General features: G+C 45.9%; 1 protein-coding gene across 1 annotated transcript in view; it reads left to right on the forward strand.

Annotated features, from left to right (window-relative positions):
- LOC128685500 (GTPase-activating Rap/Ran-GAP domain-like protein 3) overlaps nt 1–12,203 on the forward strand; it is a 123,546-nt gene that overhangs the window by 39,151 nt on the left and 72,192 nt on the right. The window contains exons 5-6 of the mRNA XM_070082738.1: nt 4,837–4,994; nt 7,957–8,070. Coding sequence (XP_069938839.1) covers nt 4,837–4,994; nt 7,957–8,070 — 272 coding nt within the window. The remainder of the gene's footprint in view (nt 1–4,836; nt 4,995–7,956; nt 8,071–12,203) is intronic.

Raw genomic sequence — 12,203 nt, forward strand, 5'->3', positions numbered from 1 at the left:
AAGGATGGTGTGTGGTAGTGATGGTAACAGTGAAGGATGGTGTGTGGTAGTGATGGTAACAGTGAAGGATGGTGTGTGGTAGTGATGGTAACAGTGAAGGATGGTGTGTGGTAGTGATGGTACCAGTGAAGGATCGTGTGTGGAAGGATGGTGTGTGGTAGTGATGGTAACAGTGAAGGATGGTGTGTGGTAGTGATGGTAACAGTGAATGGTAATGTGTGATAGTGATGGTAACAGTGAAGGATGGTGTGTGGTAGTGATGGTAACAGTGAAGGATGGTGTGTGGTAGTGATGGTAACAGTGAAGGATGGTGTGTGGTAGTGATGGTAACAGTGAAGGATGGTGTGTGGTAGTGATGGTAACAGTGAAGGATGGTGTGCGGTAATGATGGTAACAGTTAAGGATGGTGTGTGGCAGTGATGGCAACAGTGAAGGAGGTAAGGATGGCGTGTGGTAGTGATGGTAACAGTGAATGATGATGTGTGGTAGTGATGTAACAGTGAAGGATGGTGTGTGGTAGTGATGGTAACAGTGAAGGATAGTGTGTGGTAATGATGGTAACAATGAAGGATGGTGTGTGATAGTGATGGTAACGTTGAAAGATTGTATGTGGTAATGATGGTAACAGTGAAGGATGATTTGTGGTAATGATGGTAACAGTGAAGGATGGTGTGTGGTAGTGATGGTAACAGTGAAGGATGGTGTGTGGTAGTGATGGTAACAGTGAAGAAGGGACGGATGGTGTGCGGTAATGATGGTAACAGTGAAGAATGGTGTGTGGTAGTGATGGTAACAGTGAAGAAGGGATGGATGGTGTGCGGTAATGATGGTAACAGTGAAGGATGGTGTGTGGTAGTGATGGTAACAGTGAAGAAGGGACGTATGGTGTGCGGTAATGATGGTAACAGTGAAGGATGGTGTGTGGTAGTGATGGTAACAGTGAAGGATAGTGTGTGGTAATGATGGTAACAATGAAGGATGGTGTGTGATAGTGATGGTAACGTTGAAAGATTGTATGTGGTAATGATGGTAACAGTGAAGGATGATTTGTGGTAATGAAGGTAACAGTGAAGGATGGTGTGTGGTAGTGATGGTAACAGTGAAGGATGGTGTGTGGTAGTGATGGTAACAGTGAAGAAGGGACGGATGGTGTGCGGTAATGATGGTAACAGTGAAGAATGGTGTGTGGTAGTGATGGTAACAGTGAAGGATGGTGTGTGGTAGTGATGGTAACAGTGAAGGAGAGAAGGATGGTGTGTGGTAATTATGGTAACAGTGAAGGATGGTGTGTGGTATTGGTGGTAACAGTGAAGGATGGTGTGTGGTAGTGATGGTAACAGTGAAGAAGGGAAGGATGGCGAGGGTTAGTGATGGTAACAGTGAAGGAGGGAAGGCTGGTGTGTGGTAATGATGGTAACAGTGAAGGAGGGAAGGATGGTGTGTGGTAGTGATGGTAAGAGTGAAGGATGGAAGGATGGTGAGTGGTAGTGATGGTAACAGTGAAGGATGGTGTGTGTGGTAGTGATGGTAACAGTGAAGAAGGGAAGTATGGTGTGTGGTAGTGATGGTAACAGTGAAGGATGGTGTGTGGTAGTGATGGTAACAGTGAAGGATGGTGTGTGGTAGTTATGGTAACAGTGAGTGATGATGTGTGGTAATGATGGCAACAGTGAAGGATGGTGTGCAGTAGTGATGGTAACAGTGAAGGAGGTAAGGATGGTGTGTGGTAGTGATGGTAACAGTGAAGGATGGTGTGTGGTAGTGATGGTAACAGTGAAGGATGGTGTGTGGTAGTGATGGTAACAGTGAATGGTAATGTGTGATAGTGATGGTAACAGTGAAGGATGGTGTGTGGTAGTGATGGTAACAGTGAAGGATGGTGTGTGGTAGCGATGGTAACAGTGAAGGAGGGAAGGATGGTGTGTGGTAGTGATGGTAACAGTGAAGGATTGTGTGTGGTAGTGATGGTAACAGTGAAGGATGGTGTGTGGTAGTGATGGTAACAGTGAAGGATGGTGTGTGGTAGTGATGGTAACAGTGAAGGATTGTGTGTGGTAGCGATGGTAACAGTGAAGGATGGTGTGTGGTAGTGATGGTAACAGTGAAGGATGGTGTGTGGTAGTGATGGTAACAGTGAAGGATGGTGTGTGGTAGTGATGGTAACAGTGAAGGATGGTGTGTGGTAGTGATGGTAACAGTGAAGGAGGGAAGGATGGTGTGTGGTAGTGATGGTAACAGTGAAGGATGGTGTGTGGTAATAATGGTAACAGTGAAGGAGGGAAGGATGGTGTGTGGTAATGATGGTAATAGTGAAGGATGGTGTGTGGTAGTGATGGTAAGAGTGAAGGAGGGAAGGATATTGTGTGGTAATGATGGTAACAGTGAAGGATGGTGTGCGGTAGTGATGGTAACAGTGAAGGATGATGTGTGGTAGTTATGGTAACAGTGAAGAAGGGAAGGATGGTGTGTGGTAATTATGGTAACAGTGAAAGATGTTGTGTGGTAGTGATGGTAACAGTGAAGGAGGGAAGGATGGTGTGTGGTAGTGATGGTAACAATAAGGAGGGAAGGATGGTGTGTTGTAGTGATGGTAACAGTGAAGGAGGGAAGGATGATGTGTGGTAGTTATGGTAACAGTGAAGGAGGGAAGGATGGTGTGTGGTAGTGATGGTAACAGTGAAGGATGGTGTGTGGTAGTCATGGTGGTAACAGTGAAGGATAGTGTGTGGTAGTGATTGTAACACAAATAACATACACCATCAACAATTAACATGTATTAAAAAAACATTGAAATGTTTATATGAAATAAAACTTTCCTAAAATTTCTCCGAGGTCTCCACAGTTACACAGGAAATAACACAAAAAAAAATTCATGAAAAGAGTGAAGGCAGCTCTGCCACAGAGCACGTGCAAGCAGGTGGCTATGGTGCAGGTGTGTGGGAATCTTATATCAGTCCACTGACACTGATCTCAGACTTACCATTACTGTAGAAAGAGGAACGTCAAACACTCACGTCGTGTCAGTGACACTAGCACTGTTCCTCCTGCCTCAGTAACACTAACACTGATCCTCCTGCCTCAGTAACACTAACACTGATCCTCCTGCTTCAGTAACACTAACACTGATCCTCCTGCCTCAGTAACACTAACAGTGTTCCTCCTGCCTCAGTAACACTAACACTGATCCTCCTGCCTCAGTAATATTAACACTGATCCTCCTGCCTCAGTAATATTAACACTGATCCTCCTGCCTCAGTAATACTAACACTGATCCTCCTGCCTCAGTAATATTAACACTGATCCTCCTGCCTCAGTAATACTAACACTGATCCTCCTGCCTCAGTAACACTAACACTGTTCCTCCTGCCTCAGTAACACTAACACTGATCCTCCTGCCTCAGTAACACTAACACTGATCCTCCTGCCTCAGTAACACTAACACTGATCCTCCTGCCTCAGTAACACTAACACTGTTCCTCCTGCCTCAGTAACACTAACACTGATCCTCCTGCCTCAGTAACACTAACACTGATCCTCCTGCTTCAGTAACACTAACACTGATCCTCCTGCTTCAGTAACACTAACACTGATCCTCCTGCTTCAGTAACACTAACACTGATCCTCCTGCCTCAGTAACACTAACACTGATCCTCCTGCCTCAGTAACACTAACACTGATCCTCCTGCTTCAGTAACACTAACACTGATCCTCCTGCCTCAGTAACACTAACACTGATCCTCCTGCCTCAGTAACACTAACACTGTTCCTCCTGCCTCAGTAACACTAACACTGATCCTCCTGCCTCAGTAACACTAACACTGATCCTCCTGCCTCAGTAATATTAACACTGATCCTCCTGCCTCAGTAACACTAACACTGATCCTCCTGCCTCAGTAACACTAACACTGATCCTCCTGCCTCAGTAACACTAACAGTGTTCCTCCTGCCTCAGTAACACTAACACTGATCCTCCTGCTTCAGTAACACTAACACTGATCCTCCTGCCTCAGTAACACTAACACTGATCCTCCTGCCTCAGTAACACTAACAGTGTTCCTCCTGCCTCAGTAACACTAACACTGATCCTCCTGCCTCAGTAACACTAACAGTGTTCCTCCTGCCTCAGTAACACTAACACTGACTCAGTAACACTAACATCCTCCTGCCTCAGTAACACTAACACTGATCCTCCTGCTTCAGTAACACTAACACTGATCCTCCTGCCTCAGTAACACTAACACTGATCCTCCTGCCTCAGTAACACTAACACTGATCCTCCTGCTTCAGTAACACTAACACTGTTCCTCCCTCAGTAACACTAACACTGATCCTCCTGCTTCAGTAACACTAACACTGATAACACTCCTGCCTCAGTAACACTAACACTGATCCTCCTGTCAGTCACTAACACTGATCCTCCCTCAGTAACACTAACACTGATCCTCCTGCTTCAGTAACACTAACACTGATCCTCCTGCTTCAGTAACACTAACACTGATCCTCCTGCCTCAGTAACACTAACACTGATCCTCCTGCCTCAGTAACACTAACACTGATCCTCCTGCTTCAGTAACACTAACAGTGTTCCTCCTGCCTCAGTAACACTAACACTGATCCTCCTGCCTCAGTAACACTAACACTGATCCTCCTGCTTCAGTAACACTAACACTGTTCCTCCTGCCTCAGTAACACTAACACTGATCCTCCTGCTTCAGTAACACTAACACTGTTCCTCCTGCCTCAGTAACACTAACACTGATCCTCCTGCTTCAGTAACACTAACACTGATCCTCCTGTCTCAGTAACACTAACACTGATCCTCCACCACACTAACAGGTCGTGACGGGAAGATCCACGTGTTCCGACTTTCTGACTTCGAGGGGGATGAGGAGCGCATCAAGGGCAAGGTTGACCTCAAGGATCACCGTCTGGAAAAGACCAAAGGCTGCCACCTGTACGCTATCTCCCGGCCCGGAGGCTCGCACCTCAGAATGGTACGTCATCCTGCACTCACCCCCATCCTGTGACCAGCCTCTCGGGAAGACTCTCCCAGGCTTGTAGGACTCTCACGATATCCTGTGTTAAGATACTCTTGAAAGATCTCTTGGAAGGATCTGTTAGCTGGTTATTATTTTCTCTGGAGATCGTATGAAAGGGAGTCTACATTCTCTTATAGTACTTTAGAGACTACTGAGAGAGTGTTACATTCTGCTGAGTGTTACATCTACTGAAAGAGTGTTACATCTACTGAAAGAGCGTTACACTCCACTGAGAGAGTGTTACACTCAGCTGAGAGAGTGTTACACTCCACTGAGAGAGTGTTACACGTCACTGAGAGAGTGGTACTCTACTGAGAGAGTGTTACACACTACTAAAAGAGTGTTACACTCCACTAAGAGAGAGTGTTACCCTACTGAGAGATTGTTACACTCTACTGAGAGAGTGTTACACACCACTGAGAGTGTGTTACACTCTACTGAGAGAGTGTTACCCTCCACTGACAGAGTGTTACACTCTACTGAGGGAGTGTTACACTCTACTGAGAGTGTTACATTCCTCTGAGAGAGTGTTACACTCCACTGAGGGAGTGTTACACTCCACTGAGAGAGTGTTACACTCCACTGAGAGAGTGTTACACTCCACTGTGAGAGTGTTACACTCTACTGAGAGAGTGTTACAGTCCACTGAGAGAGTGCTACACTCCACTGAGAGAGTGTTACACTCTACTAAGAGAGTGTTACACTCCACTGAGAGAGTGTTACACTCTACTGAGAGAGTGTTACAGTCCACTGAAAGACTGCTACACTCCACTGAGAGAGTGTTACACTCTACTGAAAGAGTGTTACAGTCCACTGAGAGAGTGCTACACTCCACTGAGAGTGTTACACTCTACTAAGAGAGTGTTACAGTCCACTGAAAGAGTGCTACACTCCACTGAGAGAGTGTTACACTCTACTGAGAGAGTGTTACACTCTACTGAGAGAGTGTTACACTCTACTGAGAGAGTGTTACACTCTACTGAGAGAGTGTTACACTCTACTGAGAGAGTGTTACACTCTACTGAGAGAGTGTTACACTCTACTGAGAGAGTGTTACACTCTACTGAGAGAGTGTTACACTCCACTGAGAGAGTGTTACACTCTACTGAGAGAGTGTTACACTCTAATGAGAGAGTGTTACACTCTACTGAGAGAGTGTTACACTCTACTGAGAGAGTGTTACACTCTAATGAGAGAGTGTTACACTACTGAGAGAGTGTTACACTCTACTGAGAGAGTGTTACACTCTACTGAGAGAGTGTTACACTCTACTGAGAGAGTGTTACACTCTACTGAGAGAGTGTTACACTCTACTGAGAGAGTGTTACACTCTACTGAGAGAGTGTTACACTCTACTGAGAGAGTGTTACACTCTACTGAGAGAGTGTTACACTCTACTGAGAGAGTGTTACACTCTACTGAGAGAGTGTTACACTCTACTGAGAGAGTGTTACACTCTACTGAGAGAGTGTTACACTCTACTGAGAGAGTGTTACACTCTACTGAGAGAGTGTTACACTCCACTGAGAGAGTTACACTTAATTTTATTGGGTGTACTTTTTTTTGGTTTCTTGGTGTATTATCAATCATATCTTGTTAAATATGTGTGTGTGTGTATGTGTGTGTGTGTGTGTGTGTGTGTGTGTGTGTGTGTGTGTGTGTGTGTGTGTGTGTGTGTGTATGTGTGTGTGTGTGTGTGTGTGTGTGTGTGTGTGTGTTCTGATCCTCTCATCAAGACCCTTCAAGAATGTTTCTCAGAGTTGAATACTGCTGATAAAAATGTTTCTTATTTCAACCCAAGACGCACTGAGAGATGTCTCAGAATATATTTTTAATGCTTAATTTAAAACTGACATTCTTCCTTTAATTTACATTTTTTACGTAGATTTTTTTTTTAAATTGTACGGACTTGAAACGTTACTTAAATTAACTTTATTGAATTAGAGATTTGACTTAGACGGCGTATTGTTGTTACTCATTACATCTTAAATGGTGTACTGTTGTGATTCATTGCAACCTTCATGGTATATTACTTTGAATCATTATAATCTGGATAGTATGCTACTGTGACTATTATAATCTGGATATTATACCACTGTGACTAATATAATCTCGATGGTATACTACTGTGACTATTATAATCTGGATATTATACCACTGTGACTAATATAATCTCGATGGTATACTACTGTGACTATTATAATCTGGATATTATACCACTGTGACTAATATAATCTTGATGGTATACTACTGTGACTAATATAATTTGGATGGTATACTACTGTGACTATTATAATCGGCATCTTATAAGGTCTCCTGCCAACATAAATTGCTAATAAGTACATAAATATAAAAGTATTAATCTCATAATTCTGTTTACCTCTGCATGACCTCGTACGAACCTGCCAACTATTTTACAACACTCTTATTGGACTCCGTGTGATGGCCTCACCTCGTCTCTCATAACAGATGACCCCGTGTTACCCCACACTAGGCTCTAGTGGAACCCTTGTGACACCGTTCCACAGCGTCTGACCCCTGCTCCTCGACGCTTGACTTCACCTGACCTCTGTTCCACGTCCCCTTGAACCTCTTTATCCCTGCTTAGACCCCGTTCCACGTCTCCTGACCCCGCTCCACGTCTCCTAATTCTGTTCCACGTCTCCTGATCCTGTTCCACGTCTCCTGACGCCGTTCCACGTCTCCTGACCCCGTTCCACGTCTCCTGACCCCGTTCTACGTCTTTTGATCCCGCTCCACGTCTTCAGACCCCGTTCCACGTTTCCTGACCTCGTTCCACGTCTCCTGACCCTGTTCCACGTCTCCTCATCCCGTCCCACGTCTCCTCACCCCGTTCCACGTCTCCTGACCCCGTTCCGCTTGGCATGACTCTTTTTGACCAGGGTTCATATTGCAGGTGGTGGCGGTGGGACGGAAGCTGTTGATACTACAATGGCGTCACTCTGCAGCGTGGACAGCCTGGTGTCCAGCCTCAGACACAGACACAGTCGAAGGTTTCCAGTTTATCAGAGTGAGTTGTAGTGCAGCCAACAACAATTCTTAGGGCTTTTCTTTGTGTTTTCTTTGTTTTCAGGTCTCTCGATGATTTTTACTCCATTGCTGGACTTCAACTGGTGCATGGTAATCTAGCGGTGATCTTGTGAACGCTACATATATCATCTAGCAGTGCTGACATAGTAGGGATGAACCCTACATCAGTTCTAGGAACTGACTTTACACTAGAAGCAGAGACACAAGTCCCGTGTAAAGAGACCCACTAGTGACAACGTTTCTCCACGCAATGGGGCTTTTTTTATAGTCAGAAAAGGATCTCTTTACACTGCATGAGTGTCACTGTCGCCATCTTGTCGGTAGTTAATATCAAGTTTTCTCGACTGTTTTTATAACGCTGGTTCTTATTTTCTTGCACGAGTGTCAACATACTGATAACAGTGTTAACTAGATATTTACACAAGGACACACAGTAGGCCTGGTGGACACACAGTAGGCCTGGCTCCACACTCTGACCCAGCAAAAACAACTATATTCTGGGAATTTTCTTGTTTATGTAGGTTACCTGATTAATTTCTAACAAAATAAATACTTAGGTAGGCATTTCTACTCGGGTTTAAATCTGGAAGTCGCTGTTTTTTTCCAAATCTGCTGATTATTGAAGTGAATACGTCATATACCATGATCGATTTATTGTAGACTGGCCATTGTAGAATTAAAATGTATGTTTATAGGGACCAGAAACTTACAAATGCAGCCTTGTAGCTTGGCTAATTTGGAAATTTAGGAATAATTAATAAATATACAGTATTACACACACACACACACACAATATATATATATATCTGGCACCTCTGCCAGGGAGAGGCTGTAGGCATCCTGCTCTGTGTTTTTGGCACAATATCGTATAATCAAGAACACCTACCAGGATTATTATCAACAGGCTGGTGTGTGAATATCTGCTGCGCGTGTTGGAAAGGGTCAGAAGACTCTGCGTTTCGTTTATAGTGGGAGATGTGCACAGACCATAGTGGTGTATAGTAACAGGTGCATAGAGCATTGTGGTGTATAGTGACTTGTCCTGGGAGGGAGTGAGTGCCCTACTCCGCCTCAACACACATCTTCCACTCCTCCCTTTCCTCCCCCGCCCACCACAAGGACGGAAGACCCCTCTCCTCCCCCCACCACCACCATGAACTACATACGGTATGTGCCATGTGCCATTTTTCCTTCAGCCTGGGCTTAACACACAGTTTGAGGTATGGCAGATGATGCAGCCAGCCAACCACAAAGCCAGGGAAACAGTGCACCCAACATTGAAAGAAGAGGAAGATGTCAGGTGTGTGGAGAGTATCGAGCATGAAACAGGGATGGTCGCATTCGTGCACACAATGGGTGTGCAGGATCACATATGCCCCCAGCAGAGAGCAGCCCACAGCCTCCACAGGCAGATGACAATTCCACTTGCGATAACCTTCTGTTAGCATTCAAATCCACTGCTAGCAGTACCCTATCCCACATTCCTAAAGCGGCTAGCGTATATGCAGCAGGGAAATTCACAGACCTTCTTAAGCAGGTGAATGGAGGTTCCACCAACTTAGAACCCCGAGGCACCATCCAAGCATGGCACAACCTACTCCTGTTCGGCAATGTCTGTATTGCAGTTCCTGAGAGACGAGGCAAACTGCTAACCACGTCAGTTATCAAGGCAGTGCGCAACTACCCAAGAACTGATAATTGTGTCCCTCTGCCCCATCATCGCAGGAATCATAGAGGTAGACCCAAGAAAAGTCCCATTGAAAACGAGAAAATTTGAGCACAGGTTAGCAAAAAAATCGAAGAAGGTAACACAGTGGGAGCAATCCGAATAATTACGAGTGACGACACTGTAGCCGCCAAAGATGAGACCACAGCCCAAGCACTAAGAGACAAGCATCCAACCAGGGACACCATAGCCATCAACAATAACCCTGAGGAAGACCCCATAACTGAACAATTAATTTTGCCAGAATCGGAAGTCTATAAGGCGATTGTGTCATTTCCAGCAGGATCTGCAGGAGTTTACACTGGAATTCGACCTCAGCACCTCAAAGAGATGGTAAATCCAGTACTCGGCGCATCTGCATCAATTCTTCTCACCGAGTTAACAACTTTCGTCAACAACTGCCTGGCCGGGCAAATCCCAGAAGAAATTAAACCTTTCTTTTTTGGAGCCTCACTATGTGCGTTGAAGAAGGAGGATGGGGAAATCAGACCCATTGCGGTTGGAAACACTCTTCGCCGTCTCGTTGCCAAAACAGCAGTAAGAAACATTCGCCTAGAAGCTGCCACTTTACTCCAGCCACACCAACTGGGCTTTGGGGTCTCTCAAGGCAGTGAAGCTGCAGCTCATGCTGCAAGGGCCTACATCAGGGACCTACCAGAAGACAAGGCCGTAGTCAAACTTGATTTAAGAAATGCCTTTAATATGGTGAAGAGAGATGCTGTTTTGCCAGCTGTTCGGGATCGGTTCCCCAGTCTTTTTCCCTTCATTTCAGCCGGCTACAGCAAACCGTCAATTCTTTTTTTTTGGAGAACATGAAATTCTCTCATCAGAAGGTGTTCAGCAGGGTGACCCACTAGCTCCACTTCTCTTCTGCTTGGCAGTAAAAGAACTAACTTCCAGCCTACGCAGCAAGCTCAACATCTGGTACCTGGATGATGGCATTCTGGCAGGTACTGAAGAGTCCCTGGTGGGGGATCTACAACTGGTGAAAACACAGGGAGAAGACTTGGGACTCATCCTCAATCCCTCCAAGTGTGAAATCATCACGGCAAACCAGGAAATAATCAATGCCGTGCGAAGAATCCTCCCAGAAGTCTCTACTACCACTCCGTCCAACAGTACCCTCTTGGGAGCACCGCTGGGTCACCAGGCCATCGACACAGTCCTCAAGGACAAATTGAATGACCTGATGAGAATGGAGGAGAGAATAAGGAATGTTGATGCCCATGATGCTTGAGGTGTGCACCCTCTTTTGACAACCCAACACTCGACGAATATGACGCACACCTGAGGTCAACCTTTAAGAAGGCACTGAAACTGTCACTAGAGGATCAGCAATGGGATCAGGCAACCCTCCCAGTGCGACTGGGAGGTATAGGGGTGCGCAAAGCAACGCATGTTGCTTTACCTGCTTTTCTGTCTTCGAGCTTGGCTTCCAGTGCATTAGTCAAGAAGATTGTTCCCGAACGCTTGAGAGACGTGGTAGGAGCTCAAGACCCCAGGTTTACTGAAGCAGCGATTCAGTGGGACACCCTTACAGATTCCTCCAGTAGATCAGCTCCTCCCAAAGAACACAAACAGTCCCACTGGGACAAACCGTTCATGGAAAAAATCGCTAACACAATGCTCACCAACGCCTCAGGAAAAGACAAAGCTCGTCTCCTGGCAGTGAAGGCACCACACTCAGGAGATTTCCTGTTAGCTGTTCCCAATTCCTCCTTGGGCACTCGACTAAACCCACAGGCCATTCGGATTGGTGTTGCTCTTCGCCTAGCCGTCCCCATCCTCACCGAACATAGGTGTATTTGCGGCAGGGGGACAGCTGATCAATTCGGACTTCATGGTCTCGTGTGTCACACAGCAGAAGGGAAGTATGCCAGGCATGAGGAGGTCAATGACATCATAAAGAGAAGCCTCGCCACAGCCCGTTGCCCAGCTCAATGGGAACCCCAAGTGCAGAGGTCTGATGGAAGTCAAAAGCGTCCTGATGGAGCCACTATGCTACCCTGGAAGGATGGAAAGCAGATTGCCTGGGACTACACCTGTGCCGCCACATTGGCAGACACCTACTTGCCATACTCTGTAGTGGAAGGGGGTGGAGCTGCCAGCCACAGGGAGACCCAGAAGATCCGCAAATATGAAGACCTTCCCCCTTGCTATAACTTCATCCCAATAGGGTCGGAGACTCTTGGAGCATGGGGCAAGTGTGCTCTATAGTTCCTCAAAGAGCTGGGTGAAAAGCTTATCATAGAAACCAAGGACCACAGGGCGACCAGCTTTCTCTTTCAGAGACTCAGTGTTGCGATCCAGAGAGGAAATGCCTGCAGCCTTCTGGGCACTTGGCCCACCGCCGGGGAGCTGGACGAAGTATTCGAGATGTAGCTCTG

Source organism: Cherax quadricarinatus, chromosome 8 (assembly GCF_038502225.1).
Source record: "Cherax quadricarinatus isolate ZL_2023a chromosome 8, ASM3850222v1, whole genome shotgun sequence".
In the NCBI taxonomy this organism is placed as follows: domain Eukaryota; kingdom Metazoa; phylum Arthropoda; class Malacostraca; order Decapoda; family Parastacidae; genus Cherax; species Cherax quadricarinatus.